A 25,639-nucleotide genomic window follows, 5' to 3' on the forward strand; every position below is an offset into this window, starting at 1 on the left:
GACTCTTAGTTTCATTCCTATTGCAGTATGTAATACACTACAATTACTTACTACTGTCTAACTATTGCACTATATTATTGCTAGAACAGTACAAAAAAAGTCCCATTCTGAAACAATTACAAAATGACAAATCATTGTATGGTCTTCAAAACAACTGGAGAAGCAATGATATACCACTTTTCCAAACTGGAGATCATGAAAGACTGGGTTTTAAACTCAAGAAGTTGTTGATTTATGTTTCTAAAATGAGTAATTTTTGAAATTTGCATTACATATCCTTTTTCACTCTCATCCCACAATAGCAAATAACCTAGAAGTCAACCCATGCACCTCACAAATGGAAAAGCAAGTTTTAAATCCATGTCCTGAATTAGGACAAACTGTGATGAGAGAGACTGGGTCTCCCAAATTTAAGTGAAGCGTCCTAATGACTCCAGAGTTCTCCATTCAGGCCAGTTTGGTTTTGAAAAAATATCTAACAAACTAATTATCTTCCCATGGGTGAAAATTAATCTTCATAACTATTCAGCAATATCTGAAGAGTTCAATAAAAAGCTACTTTTCTATCTTGTGCTATGTTTCCATTCCCAGTGTAATTTTAGATGACATCTGGGCCCAATATTTCTCTCACCTCAAAATAATTAGCCTTTCCAAATTCTAAAGAAAAGCTATAAACTAAAGTGGGGAAAAAAACCAAAATACAGCAATACCTACACTTAAACACTTTGCATTATTTCAATTCTATCTGAAGTCAACATTGTTCCTACACAACACAGGAAGGATACACAGATTTATTGGTATCTTCAATGGAAAAATGAAAAATGAAAGGCAACTCCAGATGGTAACATTTACTTACTCGTCTATTTGACAGACACAAGTTTCCACCTCTTTCAGTGCAGCTTGCAATTTGAACAGCAATTTCTGATAGACATCTTGTGTTTCTAAATCTTCTTCTTTTAAGAGGTACCTCAGACCATGGCCTTCTTGCTGGCCAAGAGACTGTCCTGAAGGTGCAGCCATAGTAGTAATGGTATGCTGGACATAAATCATGGGATTCAATTTACCTGTGAATAATCCGAAGAGGTTACATAATTATCTTTTTTTCAATATACATTTTGAAGTTAGTAAAATACCTAACAGACATTGAAACTTCAATTTCATTTTGCATTTTATTTTGTCTACCAAAGTCAAGCTACTTAGGGAAAAAGTTATTGTGAAATTATGACGAGCTTTTATTATGCTTTAAGATACACCTAAGTATTGAAAATAGGGGTATTTCATAAAGGCTTGTCCTTAATTTCACTATTTGGACATAAACTTAAACCAGTTACCTTTTGAGGCTCTGTATCAGAAGCACTGGAAGTAGTTCATTCAAGCTCAACTGACTTACCTTGATCGGTATTTTTATTTTCCTTTTCATGGGAAGAATGTTTTCTGCTGTCTAACTGCACACCAAAGGCACTACCAAGGGAAGTTGAGGTTTTAGGGTAAGACACTTCCATCACATTGATATGGCAATTGGTTGGACAGAAATCACTGCTGTGAAGTGGTGAAATCTTTGACTTAGCTTGTTTGAAAGTAGGCCAAGCTCTGTTTTTCAATACTCTTGAAAACTAGAAGTGAGAAAGAAAACAAAATTTTGATTAACAGCTTTTGATGTGTCAGCACTTGGCAGACAAAACTTGTGTACCTGACTAGAAAACAAAATTGTAAAACATTTCAGGCATCCTTGACTTTAGATGCCTTGACATCATAATTTCTACCCTTCTCTACATGAGAAATAAAAAAATATTTTTCATTTCATATTTTTGAGGAGTTGGTTTTGAAGTAAATTATATTTACCAATGTAAATAGCCTTGTAAAAAGATAGAATTTATATTCCTTGGCGCATAATCAAAAATTAAGTGTCTTTCTGGGGAGAAAGTCTGGAAATGCTCTATGATCCAGTGCTGTACTGCACATGACATTTATAAACAACTGGTGACATAGATGTTTTAAAACCCATGTCTTGCAAAAATTTCTGAAATTTCTGCATGAAGTTATAATAAAGAAAGAATTGGAAGCTATTAATTGTCAATTTCCCTTTCATGAAGCATTAAATCTTCCCTAACGGTTTTCTGGGCTGCATCAGGAGCAGCACTGCCAGCAGGTGGAGGGAGGTGATCCTGCCCCTTTAATACAGCCAGCAATGATAAGGCCACAGTTGAAGGGCTGGATCCAGGTCTGGGCTCCCTAGTACAAGAGAGGCATTCTGAAAAGAATCCAGATAAGCAATTAAGAGACTGAAGCATCTCTCCTGTAAGTAAAGGTTGAAAGACCTGGGACAGTTCAGCCTAGAGAAGGCTCAGGGGCTTCTCAACAATGTATATAAATACTTGAAGGGAGGCTGTAATGAGGACAGAGCCAGGCTCTTTTCAGTGATGCCCAAGACAGGACCAAAGGCAACGCACTCAAACCAAAACACAGGAGGTTGCCTCTGAACATCAGGAAACACTCTTTCCCTGTGAAGGTGACTAAGCTCTTTCACAGGTTGTCCAAGGAGGTTATAGGAACTTCTTCCTTAGAGATACTCAAAAGCCATCTCGACATCGTCCTGAACAGGTAGCCCTGCTTGAGCAGCAGAATTTCACAAGACCTTCAGAGGTCCCTTCCAGCCTCAGCCATTCTGTGATTTTGAGTGATTCTGTGAGGCTGATAAACATTAGCACACAAAAATTGCAAACACCGTTATTTTACAGACTTTGCTAGTTCACCACCTCTTCTCTCCCCCATAAATCACCTCAGCAATGATGAACAGTTTTTTCCCCTCTGTTTTACATCTAATTCTAATATAGTGCTTAGCCTCATCTCCTTCACTGTAACACATGAAATTTTGAAAGCACATTCTTGAACAGGGGTAGAGTTATTTGGTTTTTAAAATGAGATGGTGTCAACCCAAAAATGGGTAAGACTGAACTGTACTAAATTTGGACACTTAGAAAATACATCTACATCAGAACCACAGAAGTTGTGAAATCAAGTTCCCCCACTGGAAAAGCGACTTGAGAGTCAAAGGTAGGATTTCTGTTAACATGTGTCCTTTTCACTGTGCCATTTGTTGTTAGGGGAGATTTTTTTTTTTTCCATGGAAGAGATCTATCCAGTTCCAAGTCCCTGGTTATTTTAACCACAGTACCTCTCCAGTCAAAATACTGCACTGACCTTCCTCATCTATGGAACACAGCTCATGTGCAAGAATTTTCAAAGTTATCTTGCAAAGTTCCTTCCCTAATACATGTCAGTACCGATTCAATCTAGCCAAGTTCTAGCCCACTTCTGTTGAACAAAGGTATGGCCCTTCTGAATAACAACAGGTTTTTCTGATGGGATTTAAATTTCTGTTTATTTTGCTGTCCTATTACTTCAGCATGATGAACATTTGACTGATTAATTATATTTAAATCTCTGTATCAGAACAAGATCTGGAAGGTTACAAGAAATCCAATTATGGAATTGTTCGAAGCTGAAGAATGTACTCACAGTTAAGAAGGGCACTAAGGACATTCAACGATGAAAATGTTCCTGCAAGCAGTACATATTTCACATCTCAATCTCCCACACATCCTGCTCCAGAGAGACCAAATGCCTGGCTATGATTTAATCAGGTCATAAGTCAGGCCCAGAATTCTTTTCATATATGTGTTGAGAAACATCTGGGACTCATGGCACTGGACTTGAGGTCTATTATGAGCAAAATGTTCTGATAATAATAATAATAGTAGGAACTGCAGAAATCTACAGGATTTCTATTTATAGAATTCAAACTTTCACAGTGAAACCAGGAACCAAGCCGGGCTCAGAAAGTCTCCTGTAACTATGGTTACCTTTACCTTGCCAAGAAAACGACATGTCTATTCCTGAAATTCATTGCATTACTAATTGTCATTAAAAGCTATAACTGTGAAACTACTGATTTTTTGAGCAGATGAGCTTGAAAGTGCAGTTTGTCTCAGCAGTATCTGCTTCTAGACAGCTAAGCACTATGAAAACTTCCCCAAGGCCGTTCATTTCATATGCAGCATAACACAATAAAATTTCATTTATTGTCTTGGTGTTCTGTAAAGAGACTGTACATCTAGTGCAAATTCTTTGGCTATAGGAGAAGTATAAACCACCTGTACGTTAGTTGAATTCTAAATACACTGTCATTAATGTTAAAAGTAATGAATATTTTTTAAAGATATCTTGAACTAGAGGTCATACTCAGGGTTATTTATTCATTCAATACTCATTAATTTAGATCTCAAGTGTATGAAAGTCAGCACCTTCTCCCTTCTTCCATGCCATAATGTTTTACTAACACAAGTTAATCTAGCAATTTACAGAACTATTACTATCAAAAGTCAAGCTAGAAAAAGGCATACCAATCTGAAGGGCACCAAAGATGAATAAAAGGGTATCAGTTTGGTATTTAAAATTAAGATGCATGAGAAGGAAGAATACAATTCTGCTTTTATTGCTTCATTTTTGGTTAACATCTGCAAATTCACTGGAGTATTGGTTTAAGGCACTTTACAAGAATGCTGGGCCTTTCACAGGAAATATGCAGTTGATTGAATCTACAACTGAACACAGCAAACAAGAAAGGATACAATCTACCCAGAGTCTAAAAAAAGGGATAGTAAAGAGCCTGGTTGGAAAACAATATATGCAATTACTCAGTTTAGGCATTGATGCCTCAAAATAGCTAAACTTTTAACCATATTTTTGTTGTTGCATTAGACATTTTGAAAAGCTATTCACACAGTACCACATTCCCCTGTTTTTCCCTTAAAAGACAAATATTACCAAACTTAGGACGTGCTGGTCATACCTTTTTATAACTCGAGATTCTTCGGTAGATATGCTCAATTTTTTCACTGCAAATGACACTGAATTTACTTTGAAGCTCAGTGGGGATCACTTCATTTAAGGAATTGAGGCTGTTGCAATTCTGCACAAAATGTTCATCGCTTTTTGCCAGTGCTTCAAGAATCTAAGATAATAAAAACAAGAGCAGTAAGTTATGAAATCAGATGACTAAGATAGCCCCTTACTTAACCCCTTTCTTATCACTCCTTATAATTAAAGCTGAAAAGCCTGACAATCAGTTGCCTTTTAACATCTCAGGTGCTACATAGCAACAATTAAGGAAACTTGGGAAGAAAAGACGCTTCTTTAAATCTAGCCCTTGCAAAAGTTATACCCACAATAAGTACTTCTATTTGCCTTCTCGTGACACTGTCTCATAATGGATTTACTACTAATTTCCTACTAATGTAACCACTATGGCTCTTCTGAAATACATTATCTGCTGTATTTTCTTGAACAGCACATATTATGCAAAGCTGATGAATTAATTCATTACTTGTAGCAAAACTTTGGTCTGGCAGTTTAAGCACTAACAACATATTGAAAAAGCATACAAGAAAACTGAGTGTTATTCTCTTTTATATTTTGCATCTATCAACAAGAAACATGGAAGAGGATAAGCTGTATTGTCCAGCAAAGGCTGAAGTTTTGCTATGATGGAAACAGCACCAGCAAATGATGGTGATAGAAAACTGGAAAAAAAAAAAAAAGAACCAAAACAACATGTTGAAGAGATGAGGGTAGTATATATGTCCCCTTTTTTGAGTTAGAGTTACATTTCAGGCATAGAAATTCACGGTGTTACGGAACCCAGTTGGGTTCAAGTCTGAAGATAAGCTCAAAAAAAACTAACAAAGAAACCCAAACTAAGGATTAAGGCACCTAAATAAGAAAAGGCTCACATTTTAAAGATATCCAGAAGTCTGGACAAATGATACAGTATTAATCCATGATGGGACTTATGTGTCTAATTTATTTCTACTGCCATATATTAAGATATTTTCTATCACCACAAATGTAATGTACAATTTCCAAGCTTGAACAAGGAATTTAGAAAAAAAAATAACAATGTGTAGAAATTCTGGAGTGGAAAACCTGAACTTTTCAAGATGTCACAGATTCTGACTGGATCCTGGGAGATTTCAGGTTTTTCTCAGTTCCCCAGCGGAAGGCATTAAGGAAAGCCTATGATGTCTACTAAAATTTTTTACATTCCCTGATGAACATTTCTTAAGCAGTTAGGAAATAATACCATAAACATTTTATATTAAGTTCTAAACACAGCAGAATTAACATATTTTGGACCAATGACTTGAAGCATTGACTAGACAAGCTCAAGTAAATCTTAGGATGTTGGTGCCAGAAGTTGCTCCTCTGTCAACCTGACCTGCTGCAAAGGGAAGACTGGGAAAAGAAACATGTACTAACGCCTCAGTCATTTCAGTAAAAGACCAGTATTTTGGTTTACACTTCTGATGGAAAGATCAACAGGAAAAATCAAGTCACAGAAATACAGTCACAAAAAATTTGGGGTTTCATATTTTTATTAAGTGTACTGTTAGCCTGCCTATGTGTGTGGAAAGATAAAACCAAACTTAGTAAAAGAGCTGCATCACTACATTATTTGTCTATCTAACCTAGAAAATACCAGCTATATATAAAAAAATTCACATCCCATTCACAGCAAAAACAGATTTTGCCATCTGTAAATATTCAAAAAATAAAAACTCCAAAGTAAACCAAAAGCTGCACTTGTTTTTTTCTTCCTCTGTGGTTTTGCTAATGTGTGCACTTGTAGATTTGCACCCTTGTTTTAGTTTCAGACACAGAAAAGACAGATGTGCTGCTCCTTTTACTGAAACAGATTTTAAAAGTTGCATGTGCAATTCTGATGAGAATAAATAAACTTTGGAAACTACAGCCTACGTTCACCAAGTTTTGGTAGTTCAGTGAGTCTTTGACTTTCTTTGAAGGTTTATTTGAGAACTAAGACCAAAGGGAGGGGTGCAGAAGGAATGGAAAACTTTAATGTTCTTTAAGATTTTTTCAGTTTAGAGGCTCGATTTAGAACCACCCCATGCTTTAGCTTGCTTCCCAAGTACACAATCAGCCTCCAAAATGTCAGAGGGATAAAAGTGACTAGTTATAAGATACTAAATGAAATACGCACAATACTAAGAACAAGAAGAAGACAGATGTTGCTCCACTGGTATTGAGCATAGTAAGAATTAATACATACAAAAAATGCTGCATACCTTTGCAGTCAAGCTGAAAAATCCCTTTGGTTCAATCATTTTTTCTAACACATGGCACTTAATTCCAGCTGTGCTGTCATACTCATAAACCACTCCATACTCCAGGTGAACATTGTCAACAGTCAGGCTCACATGATCTTTCTTCCCATCAATTATTGCCATTGTGTTAAATTTGTCTATTACCTCTAGAATAAAGAAAATAACACAAATCAGCTGAGGAGAGTTGGCCATTAAGCAAGTTAACACAGGCAAATGTTGAAGAAACTGGTATGCTCTGATCGCTCTACTTAAAAATGTTCATCAAAAACCCCAGCTACCAGTTGAATGGTTCAAAACCACAGTACCACTAGGTGTATGGATGCTAAAACACCAGATTTCTAAAGCGAACAGACGAGTCCCAGTAATCACAAACAGTTATTGAAGGGGACTAATCCAACTGTTTTACAATCCAGAAACATAAAAAATGCAACCAAAAAAAAAGGGAAAACTGAGAACTTCTAAGCAGGCTAGAAGAAAATGATCATTTAAAAGTGTCAACATTCAGAAATGAAACCAAAATATCAGAAGTTACCCAGAGAACATACAGTCCACATGTTAACTGTCTCTAATTTCCATGATGCATATGAATGCACCTTTATCTGTTAGTTACCTGAAAATAATCTGAAGGATGGCCGATTTGTTATTTCTGATGCAGTAGTGACTAATGCATCTAATTTAACCTCAAATGATTACTAGTGGTGAAAAAATAACATCTAATTCCTAGGTTTATACATCCTATGAATGAAAATTGAACAGATTTTCCCTAAAGTATTCACACAAGCTTTTTCTCAAAATGGGAAATAAAATAATTTTCAGGAAACAGCATGTCAAATTTACATCTTTAGAACATAAAAAATCAAATCCATATGTAAAACATGTCTTACAGTCTGCTTGCAATCTCCTCTCTGAAAATAAGCCTGTATTTTCCTTGCTACTACACCCATGTTCTAAGCAACAACAAAATCAAAACGAGCATCACATACCTTCCACTTTGCAGTCAAAGGCATCTCCTCCATCATCTCCAGAGGGCTTGGTGTTTGTTTTCTGAAGATCTTCCTGTGCACTTTCAATGCTGTTGTAAACCCACTGTATAGAATCTTGCTAAAAAAACAACCAAAAATAAAACAGCTAGGAAAAGCTTTGCAGTTGCAACTGATAGCAACTTATTTCACTGCTCTCCAACATGAAATAGTTGCTTTGGTTCCCTATTACCAACTTTATTGCCTTCTGAGCTTCAAGTTCAAAATAATATTTTCAAAATTACAGAGAATTTTGGCTTTGTCTAAAACCATCTGAAGCATTTTGTCAACTTATTTTTTATTTCAGAGTATACTGTCATGAGGCAGTATGAAATCTGTGACAACATGACATCCATCAGTTTCATGTCTCTGCCAAAAATAATTTAAGACATTTCAAATCAAACTGCAGACTGCAAAGTATTTGAGACAAGAAATAGTGAAAAAAATAAAGAGAACTGTTTTTCGCCTTGCTAAATTTGCTCAATATCCACAAATATGCTGGCAATTATTATGGAATACCAACCAAAGAGATAGTATGTCCAGTTATTCTATCACCCGTGTATCCCTGGTGATAAGAATATACACTACAATTTTCATTACTCATATTTCCCTTTGCTACAGCTATCTCATTAGATGTATTTTTCCCCCAGATTAGGGAGAAAACCCCAAAAAAGACAAAATCTCAGGCCCCAAAAGTCCATGATTTGATCTGACTGACATGCAAGCCCATGAATGGTAGCTTGGTCACACAACCTATGAAGAAGCCATGTGTGTGTCTTACACCTAGTTCTTCCCCCTCACTTAGCCACATGCCCATCACATCCTTGTGGAAAGACCTATCAAGTATGGCATCTCCAGACTACTCTTCCCCTTACAAAAGAAGCTGGACAGTCACTGAAACACTTCTTCTCCAACAGCTACAGCAGAATAAATGACATGGTTATAACTAACCTGAATTCATAGATTTTACAAAGAAGTTTGCAGGAGGATTCAAAGTTAAGCAAGGATAGCAAAAGTTTAAGCTGGATGTTACAATTTGCATGCAAAATGCCAAGTGCACACGATTCTGCTTTGCTAATGTACAATATTTAGCTGCTATCTTTATCCCATTAATCATAGATAACTAAATTCTTCATATGATTAATGTACTATTTGTCTCTTGGTTTCTTAGATTCACCCATGCCTTCCTTTTTCACTCAATGGCACTGAAATATTTTAATAAGGAAGCTTAATTTTGAGAGGTCTTTGCTGATTCTTGGAAGATACCCATGCACAAGCTGATCAAGTGCAACACTTCTGAAACCCACTATTCTTTGCAGGTACACCTGAAAGCTGGCTGTTTATTTGTGGAGTCATGGGTTTGCTTGGCAGCATTAAAACTACCATGCCAACCTCTAATAGGAGATATACATCACATCAAAGGGTTCCTACATTATTTGAACTTACTATGGAAGAACTGGAAGTCCCTCTTTCAAAAGTGAACACAAGATACAACACAACAGGATTTGGAGCAATGTTCTCCAAAGGCATTTCAGAGGCACAAACTAAGCATACATCTGTCACATACACCGTGATTAGCATAACTGCAAAGAAACTGCTAATTCCAAGAAGTAAAATCTGCTTTTCATTTCCTCTATCCAGACAAGACATAAAGAACATAAACATTGTTCAAGAGAAGTTACACAGTAATTCACACTGCAAGAATCTGAAATGAAACTTCATGCTCCAGGCAAGCAGGAAGACTCCTCACCCTGAGAAGCAGCACGTACAGGAAACAGAAAAAGATCCCCTTTCAATTATGCAATTGCCAACCACAAGAGAGCCTGCAAAATTCATGTTAATTAAATGATAGGCTAATACACTATACTTACAAAACAGAAGAAATCCATAGTCATTTCCCAAATAATTAAAACCCCTAATTTCTGAATAGGAAATGAAATTTTAGCTGTCTTGACACCAATGGGAATACTGCCTGTTATTTCGGTCTAGACAGCTCTCCTGTAGCATTTGATAGTACTACATCCCGTAAGAAGTTTTTCTTGTTATTCCCAGGGATTTTAGTTATTTGTTATTTGCTGAATTTAAGATTTAAATAACTACTCTGTATAGGAAAAACAGTTATGTACTCCAACATATTACACGAGTGGTTAAAAAAAATCAGTAACTTTGCATGGCAAGGCACTCATGCCATCCAACATTAATCAGTCCTCTCTGAATGTCACCAATCTCTATAGGAACTCCACAGTTACACAGGGAGAGAACAGACCTGCTATAAAGGATTTAATTTATCTTTCATGCTAGCCAATTTTGCTGCTATTGGTAAAGAGACTGCCTTGTGCAGAGTGCATCTTCCTTGAAAGAACAGGTGAGATTGATCTTGGCATGCTACGCAACAACTTCAATTCTGTACTGCAAGTTTAAACAGAAATATCCAGACAAACATTTTTATAAACACTGTATTTGCATGGCAGAGGTCTAACTAACTCTTATAATTCTTATATCTATGCAGTTGGTGTGGGAGAAGGGTTTAGCTTGATTTTAATTGGATTTTTCTTCTTGATTAACGTGCGCTGTGAGATTGTGAAATTAATTAGTGATATTGGTTTACAGTTTCTAAAAAAAATTCGCAGCAATTTAAATAAAATATATTCTGGAATCCAGCTGATTTGGGGTTTCCTCCTTAAATTTGTGTCTTGGAAGCCTGAGATTTTCTGCTAAAACAACGTGATGATGATAACCAAAATTGCATGCTTATATTAAAAAAGGGGAAATATTGAGTACTTGAATGTATGTCTATTCCCAAGATTGGAATGTAATGGGAATACAGAGACGTTTACAGATGGAATATGTGCACTTTGCTCTCCATGTGCTGAAGTGTTACAAAATTCTGGATGAAGATCAGCTTTTTGCATTGCACTGTCCTGCTACTGGGCAGGCAGTGAGCTGTGTAAAGTCTTCCTCACCATGATGAGGATATATCTCATGCTTTCTGTATAGAACTACAGAAGCACCTGAAACAATCCTTTGAAAATACCATATGAAAAAAAATGTTAACTATAAGCTTAGATTTCAGTGCAGAAATTAAATAGATCTTGAAAATCAGCAATATATTGAGCAGCCTTTAGCTGTTATAATTCGACTTGCTACCCTTCACTTTTATTCATCCCTCCTTTCCCCTCTTCCCACTCAAACACAACAGATAGGAGGACAGAGATAAACACCACACTGTTTCCTGTGACCACAAAAAAAATCAGAAGAAAATCTGCAACGTGACCAAGTAAGACCTACCTGCATTGGCCGCCGGTACTTCCTGCACGCCGTGACGTGAGCAATAACACTTGCATGAGTCTCTTTGCTGACATTGATTCCATTCACTTTGATTATGCATTGGCCCGGGTGGAGACCTGCCGCAGCTGCTACCGTCCCTGTTAAAAAAAACCCACACAGTTAACAGAACTCTTTTCCTAAAGCTCTCCTTTAAGGCTCACAGTCCAAAAGCTCATTTTTTTAAACCACAATCTGCTCTCATCAGTTCCTAAACACTTTGCCTGGCCACAGGGTGCTTCTCCAGTCAGCTGGACTCCAAGAAAATGGAGTACCCCAGCAGATGATTCCATAAAAAGAGACTATAATTTTCTAAAGGCTGTTTTATACAACGAATGTTGATTAACAATATGAAAATGGGGAAATTTCTGTTAAAGAATTTTAAAAGGATAAAAAGGCTCTAGCTTAAAACTCACTAATTAGAATTTAGACCACTTTTATTCTGAATTCTTTTATAAGCCCCAAGCTTATGAGCTTCTTGACTACTTCAGGCGTGTCTATTTTACACACAAAACAGAAGCTTTCTGACAATTCATTGGAAGTACCAAAGCACATAGCTTCTTGTTGAATATTAGGTGAACTATCCGAAGACATTTCCACAGATCTTGCTCTTATTTTAATCTCTTTAACCAATTCAATTATAACAGACTGCCTCCTTATAGCTTCAATCAAAATGCCCAAAGATAATCAAGTAGGAGATCTCAGATTTAATTATTTTTGAGGGGAAAACTTCCACACAAAAAAAACCCCCAAAACATCCTCTTTGAGCAACATCAAATATATGGTTCGGTGATTTATTTTCACAACGGAATAACCACCTTGGGAAAATCTTCTATTCACTGAATGGGTACTACAAAAATAGCAGCTGTCTCCAGGTCTTTTCAGTGTGACTCAGGCCTGCTCCTGAAAGACAACCTGCTGGAGTATGACCTTAGTTCCAGCTACCTGAACTCTCTGTTTGCCTCTCTCTGTCTCTCTTGATACTGCCACAAAGGTGCCAGGAAAAAAATCAAAAATCTATTGCCTAGAGACTGCAAGGCTGAGGTGCAGGAGCTAGCTGCTATGAAAGAAAAAGGCTGGACTGGACTTGCAGGGCTGACAAACAGAAAATCCATATCATGACTTGTCAACTGAGCACATCTGAAAAGGAAATAACTTAAAAGAATATAGTTGGATTTCCCTCATTTTAGCTACTACTACATTACATGATAGCTACATTTTAAAATCTAACATCAAAGAAAGTCTTTGGAAATTACATCATTACCAGCTACTGCAATAATCCCCCCCAAAAAGGATTTAAAAATAAACATTTAAATCGGCCTTAATAAATGTATCTAAAAAAAAAAAAATCCTCTCTTCAATAAACCCAGGGTCCCAATTCAGTATCTAAACATATGCTTACAATCTTTCAGGTTTAGCAAACCACACAAGCAAGCACTTACAAATTGTTGAGGCTAATTGGAATAAAGTAGGTGCTTAATGAATAAGGATAGGCAGCTGAATCAAGATCCAGGTGCAGAAATAATTATCACATCAGATCCACAGCCTGTAGTTTATTAGACTTTCTCTTGAAAATTTAATTTCTGGCACCGCAGACTAGAAAAAAAGTAACTGAGCTCTGTTCAAATCTGGCTGCTTTGCAGATCAGTTTGCATTAAATTCCTCAATCACAAAGGGAAGAGGGGAGAAAAAAGAACACAAATGCCCCACAATAGCTGAAAACACAAGTGTTAGTTGGCTCTAACATTGACTACATGCAACAGCAACAAAAAATGTTTCAACATCTTTCATTCCCAGTGCGCCAGTCAAGAACCTATTGAGTTAGGATGGCAAGCATCTGACAATCACATCACAAAACAGATGAAACACCTGCAATTACTAAAACAAGCTAGGTCACTAGAAGCCTTGAAAAGATTTGTGAAAATTGCATTTTCTGTGAATTTTTTTCAAAACACTGCAGTACCACATGGCCACCTAACAAATTAAAGCACAGGATGTGAGTGGTACCTAACACCCATTCACTGGAGAAGGTGAATTCATCAGCTGTTCCTTAGTCCATAAAGAATGCATGGCATTAACTTAACTTTCCTACACTTGTATAAATACATGCACACACAAAAAGAAGACAGAAAATCTATCCAAAGTTTAAGAGGTGTAAAATCACAAAATAATCTCATTTGATTTTATTTAATATACTTTTTTACATGGTGGGGTGGGGGAGGGGGTGTGGATAAAATCTAAGGTGAATCACTAGACCTAATTTTTATTTATCTCAATCATGCCATTTAGATATTAAATGTAGGTTTTACTACTACCACTGACTGCTCTTAAAGAATCACAGAATTTTAGGGGTTGGAAGATACCTCAAGAGATCATTGAGTCCAACCTCAACAGCTTACCTCTCCCAACAGCATGGACAACCGATGGACCAAAGCCCCGGATTTGGAATCCAAGTCCATCTGCAGAGTCAGGAATCTTCACTGTCCTGATACAAGCAAAGATTCAATATAAATGCAGCAAAAGGGAGCATTTTGTTATTTAAGATAAATCACAGCAACAAGGGTGGAAGACTACACTCTTTCCATTCACTACTTCAGATTCAGCACCACTTGTATTCCCAATACTGTGCACCACTGACATCAGAAATAAGTGCAAGCTGAGCTACCAAAAACAATCTGAGCTAGCCAATACTGTTTTGCAGGGAAATTTAATACTCTGATTTTAACCAAAGCATCATCATAACGTGGAAATTCCTCCCACAGGTTCTGTGATTTGAGGAAGTTGCCACAGCACTGCAACACTGAAAGCCCTGGGCAGGCTTTGTCAGATGAGCTGCAGAAGGCTGAAGAGACCAGATACATACTGCAATTTCCTAGCATTTAAGCGTCTGTTAGGTGAGTTTTATTGAAAAAATATTTTGTTGCAGTTTTTCTGAGCAGCGATGCAAAGTACTGAGGTTTGCAAAGCAAAAATCATCTACTTCTGTTCATATAACTTGCAAGCACATTGTGCTACATGCCCACTTAATCTGAGTGTGACGGTAATAAACCTACTGACAAACATAACCAGCAAAAACACAGTTCTGCCAACCAAAATTCACATCTGCTCTTTAAAATGAACCCCTGAGCTCACCCAAAGTAAGCTAGCATATCCACATGGTGTCAGCTCAGGTTCCAGGAAAAGCAGCACAGCTGCACTAGCCCTTATCAGAGCTAGTTAGGTCATGCATAACACACTGCGCTGATTGAACTTTGCAGCCTTTACTTCCAGAGCCAGATCCATTAAAATTTAAGGGATGTTTGCCCGGAGCTCCATTTGCCAGTGCAAAAGCAGACAAATTCAAAATTATGCTGAAAAGTGATTTCAAAAATATATTTAGACTGTAATAAACTTGATTTACATGTAGTTTTGAATAATATCGTTAAATCATTTCTTGTACATTCCTCTTTTTTCTGGTATAGGTAATGTTTATTATTTGGAGATGATTATCAATGTAAGATCCAAAACACACTGAAATTTCTAATTTTTTTTTTAAAACCATTAGAATATTCCTGAGTTTAATAAATTTTCATTTGACATATTTTCCTCTGTGTAGCAACATTAAGTATTCTTATACACTAAGTAAGGTTGATACAATCTATATTGTTTCATTAGGAAAATGTTTTTGAACATGCTAATGAGCTATGGAAGACCATCACTGGCAGTTTAGACTAAGAATTTAGGAGACAACAGTCTCTTCTGCTAACACAGTTTTACTAGCAGAAGCTTCGGACAAAAAGCAGGCAGCTCTGAGGAACATATTCTTTAACTCCTCTGAACCCTCCATTCACTCCATTACCTTGAAACTTACCCAAATTTTCAGTGGGAAATTGTGTCACAAATTAAACAAAGTTCTACATTAAAGAAAGGCCAAGACACGCCTTTTGTGCTTGCTACAAAACCTATCATCTACTGAATTTTTTTGTTGCTGTTTTTGTTTGTTTGTTTGTTTGGGGTAGGGTTTTTGGACTGTCAATCCAGGTTATGATCTTTATGCCATGTTTTCTCTTTCCTCCTTCTGGGTGTCACTGTAACTCTTGAGACACCTCCACTTATTAACAGGAGAAATACGTCTCCATTCTACTGCTGAACCAGAGCCTTTTTTAAGGCACTCTGCTTGTGCTGTCAGGTAACAGATGATAGTTCCTCCTTTTGCTGCCAAATTTGATCAACATTACTCCTGACCACCATTTCCTACTCTCCTTTATCTTTGGTATGTATAAATTAGTAACAATTCCATTAACTTTATTAATAGACCTCTGCTTGTTTACATACTTACTGAATCCAGCCATTAGGCACCACATTGCACTCAGGTAGGAATGGTCAACACTGTGTACAAAAATGTACCCGAAGGGAAGCTGTTTACTTGCTCCTGCTGTTTACACAACGAGCACACACGCTAAAGGGGGCCATTAGATCACAGAATCTGACATCTACCAACCCAGCAAATAATCCCCAGAGGAACTTCTTTAATAAACACAGTGAGAGATAAGCAATCAAAACTGTCCACACAGTCAAGAGAACTTCATTTAAACTAGCAGTTCCCGCACATATTTTAAGAGGTAGAGCTGATGATCTAAAGCACTTGTGTTTCGCTTCTGCCCACTGACAAACGCAATAAATTCAAAGCAGATCAAATTGCTTCACTTTCCAAAGTCAGATTAGATACAGCATTTAAAATAACTTTACAGCAGTGCTGCCTGAAGTTTCACTGGTCTTTTAAAATTCACTTCGACTGTAGTTTGTAAAAAATTCCCCCAAAGGAATGAGAACTTACTCCCGTGGTTTAGTGCTCACAAGAACCCGCAGGGGCTTTCTGCTGTTTAAACATGCTTTCAGGAAGCAATCCACTTCACTGAAGGGTCGCAGAAAAACCAGGTCACCGTTAATGGCAAAGATTTTTTTCCCAACTTCTAAGCCTGCCATCTAGAAAACAATAACAGTTGTGTACATGTTTGCCTTTTATAACCACTAACATCATGCTTTCTTCTTCTGGTATGCAACCCCAACAGGAATAACGACATGCACATTTCCTTTATGCTGTTTATGCCTCCTTTACATACCATGCACAAAAGACTTCCACCACAAAACACTTCTAGAACTGGTTTAAATTGAGATGAAGGGTACATTAAACACTCATTCTGAAGGGACCTAAATACAAGACCTAGTCTTAACCAAGGTTTTATGACAGTATTACAGTATCAGTATTTGTAATAATTTGCACATCAGTTTTCATGGAGACAGTTTTTTGGGGTTTTTTTTTTATTTTACCTAATTTGTCCATACACCATTCTCCAAATTAACTAAATTTTCTTTTCATAAGGAAAGATCTGATTCATATTTCAGTAAGTGAATATTTAAGTTCCAAAACAAAAAATCTTAAATGTTTCATGGCCTTTGAGCCAAAGGTATGGCAAGGCAAACTGCATAGTTAACTTCAGTCTAATAACAATTAACTGTAATCAGCTGGATGGCAGGAATACACAGAGCAGCTCAGGACACTGACTAAGCCTGGGCATCATCTGAGCTCATGGCAGAACCTGAATGCGAGAAATCACCCTGTATATATATATAGCTCTGTGTCTCTATTATGTTATTGACTTGCTGTAACTATTTTTATCTTAAATTTCTATTCCACCATGAGATATAGAAAGGTGTGATATCTAGGTTGAAATCTTTTCTCTTGTGGAAGACTCTTATTCCTTATCTTTACATATACAGAGACTCCTATGCAGCTCAGTAGAATATGGATTTACCCAAAGAGCACCTAAAGCAATGCCAGCAAACAGAAAGGCTGTGATATATTCATTCAGATTCTCAAATTCTAGACTTTATCCAAACCGTGATACATCCTTTATCATGAAATATATCAAGGTCAACTCTCAGACTAGCTTTATACTAGTTGCATATTGTACCAAAAAATTTTATTCTGCTCTTAATTAATGTCATCCCTGGAATACAATAAAATGTATAAAGCCAAAATGATAAATTTTATATCACCACTCAATGTGACAATTTATCTGAGCAGAAAATGATTGCTGATGTTGATAACAGGTAAAACAATATTAAAAAAAAATCATAACCACTGCTTTCTTGGAAAGTTGTCATTGTTACCTTCAACTGCTATAGATTTTCGTACAAAATATACACCTGTGATCAAGAGAATAAAACAGGGAAGATAATGTATAATACTTGATACCTCAGCGTTTGATCCTTTCTCCACCACTTTAATAATTGGCACCTTATTTTTATCTTCTAAACCAAAACCATAGGTGCCTTCATTAGATTTAATCTGAAAAATAAAATTGTTCGAAATGTTATTCATAAAGTCATTAAGAAGAGCTAAAATATATCCCCATTAAATAACAATACACAGTGTTAATTTATTGTCACTATAACCGATTTTTTTGGGTCATCAAAGCATGCAATCATTGGGTTTCACTCACCAGTAATGACTTGGCTATGACATTTTCCACTACTTTTAGATCATGTTTCATGAGCCTGTGCTTCATATTTGACCCTTCCATTTCTTCATCCGCATAAAAACGGAACAGCAGGGGTTCATCTTTAAATTCACTTTTCTCTAACACTGTACAGAGCAAAACCACACATATTAATCCTTTTATTCTTTTGAACTTTTGAACATCATGTCTTTTATGAATGATAAAATACTGAACATGCATGCACATATTAAATGCTAGCAAAATATTTTTGTGTGTATCCAAGGAAAACATAAACAACTATTTTTATTTGGATCCATTACAGATAGGTATCACTAATCTCGCTTTCAACAACATCTGGATTCCACCAAGCTGAGGAAGACACATTAGCCTGAAATGGTTCAGTGAAACTGCCAAGCACTAGGGTTTTTCCTAAGAAGGATTTAAAAACACAATTTTGAAGAGTTCTCCTGGAGATGCTCACCACCAAGTTCTGGCACTCACCAGGTAGTGAAGCGTGCCAGGTTCAGTATTACAAATGGGTTGGGTGGGGATGTGGAAGCAACCAGAACAGCAGACAGATGCAGTCTGTATGTTTAAAAGCCAAAGGAAGAAGAATGAACAGTGCCAGAGAGGAAGTTAATTCTCCCTCCTTCTCTAAACAAGCTCATGAGAAAATAATTTCTTCCTCTTTTCATTTCAGTAAATGACCTACTGCTTCAATCCTTTCACTGAAATCTTCCCTCTGATGGTATTAAATGTGACCTTGCTCACCTCATTTTTGTACTGCACGTATCTCTGCTCTCCTCTCCCTTCTTTGTTCACTGCTGTCCTGATGATTTTCTCATTTTTCTACAATCCACTTTCTCCTATTGGCACCAGTTCACTTTTTTAAAGTCGTGCTCCTCCACACATTACTCATTCCGCTAAAAAGTCTCCTTCCTTTCCTACATATTTCCTAAATGTTTATTGTCTCATCTGTGCAAACATGCATTACCTGCTTAAGAAATCTCTTCCAAAGCGCTTAATAAAACTGCCCCCCACCCAATCTTTTAGAGGATTTGGTGCATTCTATAGAATTGACTGAAAATAATTTTCAGAGTATACAATAGAAGATTGTAGCACAGGTTTCTTCAGCAGTACAATGAAACTACTTCCTATCCCTTCTGTAATATCTTTACCAGCCCCTATATTTCCTCCCAACTATGCAGACAGCATTAAACAAAAGGTAAGTGTACCTTGTAAAGAACATATTTACTTACCATGGTGCATAAACCCGTTATCACAAAGAGCCACACCGAATATCATAGCTTCCTCCCTTGTCCGGCAATCCCCCTGTTAAACCATAGCACTTTTTTTAAAATATATTTTAATATAGCAGGAAAATGGATCCTATGCACAATGGCATAACCTCACAGGGCTGGCAATGCTTAGAGATTCTATTTACCATTGACACTTTTATTTATACATTTATAACATACACATAAAACAGTACAGACATGTTTATCATAGAATAATACAATTACAGAATCACAGAATACTTTGGGTTGGAAAAGACTTTTATACGGTATAACTCTTTCTAGTTACAAATAAATACATAAACATTTTAGTAACACTGCATAGTCCATAAAAATTAAACATAATCTAGAAGCATCAAAGTTTTTAACTGTTATTTTATAAAATTGGTGTATGCTGAATGAATACCCTGTTCTTGTTCCTAGTTTGTTTAAAATAAAACAGAATGGATGACAGCAAATTGGTATTGACTTTTATCCATCTAGTTAGTAATTTGGAGGTTTTCAGAGCCTATCCATTTCATTTTAAGCCATGAACAATGTTACATCCTGAATCACAAAGCTAAGTCTCATTAAAACATTTAAAGTTCAGTTGCAAATGAGGAAGATAAGCACAAAAGGGATGAACAGCATGGCTGCTGACGGCTGATTTCTGTTGCTTTACTAGTTTAAGAGGATTACACTTACACACACTGTTCTAATAACCCTTACACAAAGTGTTTGCATGTTATTCTATTTAATACATCACTTTCAAATTAGAATTTAAATGCAAAATGTACATAAATCCAAAAGTGCATACTTACCTGTGCAATCAACCAGTCTATGAGTTTGTTAGCCATGACCACAGATTTGTAGGATCTCAAGTGATAATCTTTATCCCTTTCCAAAACAAAACAAAGCCAATTAAAAAAAAAAAAAAAAAAAAAAAAAAGCTCAAAGCTCAAAAGACTCTAACAGAAAAAGACCTGTATTTTTAAATAAGTTAGTGCAAGCCTGAATTGAGCGTTTTGTAATGGTTCAGGAGTTACCTCTTTTAGTGTAGATAGGAAGGAGGAGACTGACTGAATCTTACTTAGGTGATACTGTCAGTGGAGTATAAAGGCAGTTGTTTTGTGACAGCTAGAACTCTCCAAATGCAGTACCGGGGTGTTAGTGAAGTGTATTAATATATACAGTAAGCATATAAGCATATCCACCAGGACCTAAAAGTCTCAACAGGTCTGTAAAAAAAGGTCAAATTGAACAGTTTCCAGTCATTTAATGATTCAGTTATGCTTTTTGTCTTGATAGCCCTTCAATCTTGTTTGATACCTCCCAAGAGACATATCTTGAAAGGATGGGTTATGTTCCTACATTCAAATACAGTACCTTCAAATTTTATACTTCTGCTGAATGGTTCTCTAAGGATTTCCCAATTGGACTCACCTAATTACTGGGGTAAACAGACTGTGAAGGCGACAGTACAGTCGTACACCCTGTTAAAGATAAAGATAAGGTTAGTTAACCTCACGTTCACACCACAGAGAATGTAAGAGAATCAGAGGCAGTAAAAAAGCCTGTATGTTCTAAATATATTTCGTTTACATGGTCTGTTTAAATTATTGTATATTTCATCCTTCAAAAATTACTATTTCCAGACAATAATATTGATTAATATATTAAAAGATAGAAAACATTTCCAATCTAATCAGAGCTACACACAGAAAGGATTCATTTTAACATAGTATTAAAAAATTCAAAAGGTACAGTATTTTGAAAGAAAAGTACACAAAGCCTGAAAAATAAGGCAGTATTTCCATGTATTAATGTTTTCCTAATCACTGGTTTGTATTCTACATGTAATGTGAGTCATTAAAGTAAAAAACATTGCAATGCATAGAGTTATAGACCAGGCTCAGTTGGAAGGGACCTTAAGTATCAACCCCTCTGCTATGAGCAGGGACACCCCCCACTAGACCAGGTTGCACAAAGCCCCATCCAATCTGGCCTTGGACACTGCCTGGGAGGGGGCAGCCACAGTTTCTCTGGGCAGCCTGTGCTAATGCCTCACCCCCCTCATAGTGAAGAATTTTTCCCTAATGTCTCATATAAATCTACCCTCTTTTAGGTTAAAGCCATTTCTCCTTGTCCTATCAAAACAGTCCCTTTAAAGAGTTCCTATCCAGCTTTCCTGTAGGCCACTTCAGGTACAGGAATGCTCCGTGGAGACCTCACAGCAGCCTTCTCAAGAACCCCAACTCTATCAGCCTGTCTTCATAGGAGAGGTGCTACAGCCCTCTGATCATCTTTGTGCCTCTTCCTCTGGACTCACTCCAACATCTATGTGTCCATTGTATTATATACATCAATACTTTACTTACAAATTGAAATTATAATGAACATGTAAACCTTAAAAAAAATCTAAAGCAATTCAAAGATTGGAAACATTTGCAATAAAAAAACCCAAAAAAACAAAGCATTTGGAGGAGTTCAAGAAATTACCATCAGAAAATATTATTTAAAAAAAAAATCACATTAGTATTCCTTAGGAGACTGCAAAGAATTATGTTTATAACATGGAAGAAAATCATGTATAACAATTAAAAGTTATGTCAAATGAGATTCCATCCTGCTTTGCTGTGCCTCTGCTATATGTTTTTTGTATATATACCCTAAATTAAAAAATGCCAGCAGAAACGTGAATGACACTGTACTGCAACACCCAAAATCTTCTCAAAATCATTAAAATTTTAAATATTAATGAGTTTTAAGACAACTTTGTTTAAACATTCTGTGTGCTCAGTAGTGTAGATGGATAGCACTGCCTACCTGTGTTTAAACATCTAGGTGAATGCAGACTTACTGCCTTGTTAAGGCTCTGATAAAAGGCATTCGCATTTAAGAGACAACTAAAAACAAGTTTCCACATATAGCTTTGTATCTATTAAAATGGACTGAAAAATACAATAGACTAGAACACCAGCTTCAGAATCACCCAGAAGCACAGGCAATGCATATGAAACCATTAAATAATAAAAATAACTAAAAAAGAAAAACATGTTGATTTTGTATTTAAAATGTGTAACAACAAGCCAAAATCTTCCCTTAAAAATGGAAAACTTAATTTGAGTCAAGTATGAGAGAATGTTATTCACCACAGCATAATATTTTACATTATTTTTCAAGCACAGTCACCATTTCTGCAGCAGTCTACCTAATAATGGCAACTATTCTGTACCTTAGAGATCACATCCTGCATCTCATTTCTGGGGTAGTATGTCCCATCATCATATCGGAATCTGTATAGCATGTGTTCAGGTTTGAATTGGTGCTTATCTGTAACTAAATTTAAAAAGCAATGTGTTGTTAGGTAACTTCCTGAAGAAATCAACAAGAGAACATAATTTCTTCTAATAACAGCTCATTACACAGCAATAGGTAGATTTCAGACAGAGGGTAAGAAGGCCAATTAGATCATCTGCCCTCAGTTCCTATGTCGCTAGTGACAATATTTCTTACAGTTTAAGTAGTCCAGAAGAAACTAAACAACTTCAAGTCACAGAACAAAGAATAAGCAAGACAAACAGGCAAGGAACAGCCTCAAAATTTAGGTACTTAAATCTGTTCTAGTCTTCAATGTTTTTTGTAAAGATTATCAACCAAGTAGCCAAATAAAGCTTCTTTTGCAACTGTTCATATTATTTTTCCACATTATTCTCTATTCTAATTTTTGCAGAGGCCAATCTCAGATGAGTCAAGAAAGGTATGAACCCTTTAAAACACATATGACCAGTCTTGTAATGCAGAGGAAAGGCCAAGGGAACATCTTCGTCTTATGCAGCCAGCTGGAGGTCTTCAGAGTAAGAGACGATCATTATGAAGGTGTTAATAATCCATTTCTCCAAAGATCCATGAAAAATGATCTTAACATAGATTTCCAGAGTTTCACAAGTTTCCAACAAAAAAAGTCAAGTGTTTTGTCAAAACAATTATATCATGATACAAAACTTCTCCTGGGAACAGTACTTTGTGAAAAACACCGGATTCATTTGATGGCTGAGGACAGCACTACCATCACCCTAGGATAAACGGCTTGTATTAATTACTGTTTTGCTTGCAGATGTAAGCTTTCATTTTGAAACTAAATTTGCATGTCATAAACTAGTAAAGGAGGCTACTGTAATGTCTTCATTAATCAGTGTAACAGACCTGACAGTGTTAGGTAATTCTTCTGCGCTTGCCTTCCTACTAAGTGATTAAGCCATCATCCCTTATTCTCTTCAAAAAATTTAGTTAGGCACCATAAACTTTGTCCAGTAAAGTGCCTTCTGTCTGCATCATTTTTCATGTCCCTTCAAGCTCTTCAGTACCAGCACACATCATTTGATACATGGACATAAAAACTGGACTTCATATATTAAGTGGTTTCACCAGCGTCATGTGCAAGAGCAAATAACTTCTACTCCCATATTTGATATATCTACTAATAGTAAAGCTCAGGATACTACTCCAATTGCCCTGAACTGATGCTTCATGCTAAGGTGATTATCCAAACTAACCTCTAAGGTCTTTTACGTATCATTGCTTCTCAATATATCAAGCACAGACTACAAAATTTTCACATACAATGCCTAGACTAAGTATCTAAATGAATTTTAATTGATTGTGACTATTTAACTCAGAAAAAAAAAATTACCTTCTGGTTCTATGATTAAAAATCATTTCCTACTGTTGGAGAAAAAATATACTACACTAGATCAACATTAAGTTTTTAAACCCATCAGCTACAGAAAATAGAAGAAAACACCATCAGGACAGTATTGCTTAAAGCCAAATTGTTCCTCACCGTTAGAGATGCACAGGTAGGGAATCAGAACTATAAAGCACTTTTCCATCCTTGCATGCCCATGATGAGGCTCTGCCCTCTGAGGAACACAAGCACTGCTCTGTCCTTGCAGCCCCTACTTACACACAGTCCACCAGAAACTAAGGGAACAGGTCCACAGAGCTGGCACATCATAAGCTCTGGAAAGCAGACTAGGATGCTTCTGACTACAGTATAGTGTAAAATAGCTCCAGGGAATGCTGGGAGGGAAGCTGTACATTACTATTTGGTTTTTGAGGGAGCTGTTTTCTACGCTGTAGATGTGGCTTGGCTTGTTCTATTCAAGAGGAAGGATAGATGATTTATCAGCTACTATACTAATATGGAAACCTTAAAAAAAACTGAAAATACTTAGTTTTATAAGTATTTTATAGCTTTACTTTTACTAGAATCAGCTCTACATTTGCAAGGCCAAATTGTTTTGTATGTCAGACCAAACAATGAACCTGTACTTGTGTTGGAGTATTTATGTGCCATGCACTAGGAAAAGGAAACTGATCCAGGTGTAAACTGGTCATTAATTTTTTTGGCATGGCAATTTTTGACTCAGATCAGCACATCATTCCAGGAAACTGCACAACCACATAAATACCTATTGTTTTTAAAACTATCTGATATTCAGATTATTTTTGTGACTACAAAGCTCATTACTGCCTTAAGAAGCTTCCATCTCCAATCAGCAGCAGCAAGTGACTGGACAAAATATCTCAGCCCATTGGCTGACAGAAGTCATTTCACATATTACAGAATGCCACCAGGTAGATTTAAAATAGTGCAAACAGATTTTTTTCCTTTTGCAGAACTGGACAGAAGGGGGGAAAAACACAACAAAACATCAACACAAGGGAAACCCATAGCTTTTCAACTTGCAAGACTTCACACAGCAGGATGTAAAACAATGCCCATCACAACATGGGTCTGGCATTGCTAGAATGAAGCCCAGCACAGTGAATATGCAAAGTCTAACAAAGCCCTCTACAACTTTTGCAATGTGAATAGCAGCCAAACTTTCCTTCTCCCTCGCTCCCTCTGTGAAAACAGATGGTTCATTCAACTTTATTTTAAGAATTCTATTTTCACTGAACCACAGCTGGATCCACTATTCAAAGCAGCATGTCTGGCTAACATTTCTATGCTCTAATATAATTACCCTTTTATCTCATGAAATTACACAATATTCATTTAACTCTGTATTGAGAGTGTCTATGAATGTATTTGGGATATAAATTATAAGATCAAGAAAAGAATCTTTGGCAACAGAATCATTCCATTGAAAACAATTCTCTGTGTGTAGTAAACATAATAGCATCTGACATTTGAATGATGGTGGAAAAAAGTCATGTAGACTGACATTAAAGAATTAAAGACTACAGACTACTGATGAAGAGCTTGAATGTTTTCCCCTTACTCTGTGTATGTTTAAAATGCACACCACTAAGTGGCACTCTGTTACTCCCACTTTCTTTCCAGACAA

The 25,639-nt window shown here is 36.5% G+C and overlaps 1 protein-coding gene across 1 annotated transcript in view; it reads right to left on the reverse strand.

Annotated features, from left to right (window-relative positions):
- PREX2 (phosphatidylinositol-3,4,5-trisphosphate dependent Rac exchange factor 2) overlaps nucleotides 1-25,639 on the reverse strand; it is a gene marked incomplete at both ends in the record, with an annotated part of 182,558 nt that overhangs the window by 69,027 nt on the left and 87,892 nt on the right. Inside the window, 14 exons of the mRNA XM_084260599.1 lie at nucleotides 857-1,064; nucleotides 1,391-1,613; nucleotides 4,853-5,014; nucleotides 7,146-7,330; nucleotides 8,168-8,285; nucleotides 11,492-11,628; nucleotides 13,927-14,012; nucleotides 16,344-16,492; nucleotides 17,766-17,858; nucleotides 18,013-18,155; nucleotides 19,269-19,341; nucleotides 20,105-20,180; nucleotides 20,727-20,776; nucleotides 22,519-22,622. Of these exons, the coding sequence (XP_084116725.1) occupies nucleotides 857-1,064; nucleotides 1,391-1,613; nucleotides 4,853-5,014; nucleotides 7,146-7,330; nucleotides 8,168-8,285; nucleotides 11,492-11,628; nucleotides 13,927-14,012; nucleotides 16,344-16,492; nucleotides 17,766-17,858; nucleotides 18,013-18,155; nucleotides 19,269-19,341; nucleotides 20,105-20,180; nucleotides 20,727-20,776; nucleotides 22,519-22,622 (1,807 nt within the window). The remainder of the gene's footprint in view (nucleotides 1-856; nucleotides 1,065-1,390; nucleotides 1,614-4,852; nucleotides 5,015-7,145; nucleotides 7,331-8,167; nucleotides 8,286-11,491; nucleotides 11,629-13,926; nucleotides 14,013-16,343; nucleotides 16,493-17,765; nucleotides 17,859-18,012; nucleotides 18,156-19,268; nucleotides 19,342-20,104; nucleotides 20,181-20,726; nucleotides 20,777-22,518; nucleotides 22,623-25,639) is intronic.

Source organism: Gallinula chloropus (genome assembly GCF_964237585.1).
Source record: "Gallinula chloropus genome assembly, chromosome: 2".
NCBI classification, from domain to species: Eukaryota; Metazoa; Chordata; class Aves; order Gruiformes; family Rallidae; genus Gallinula; species Gallinula chloropus.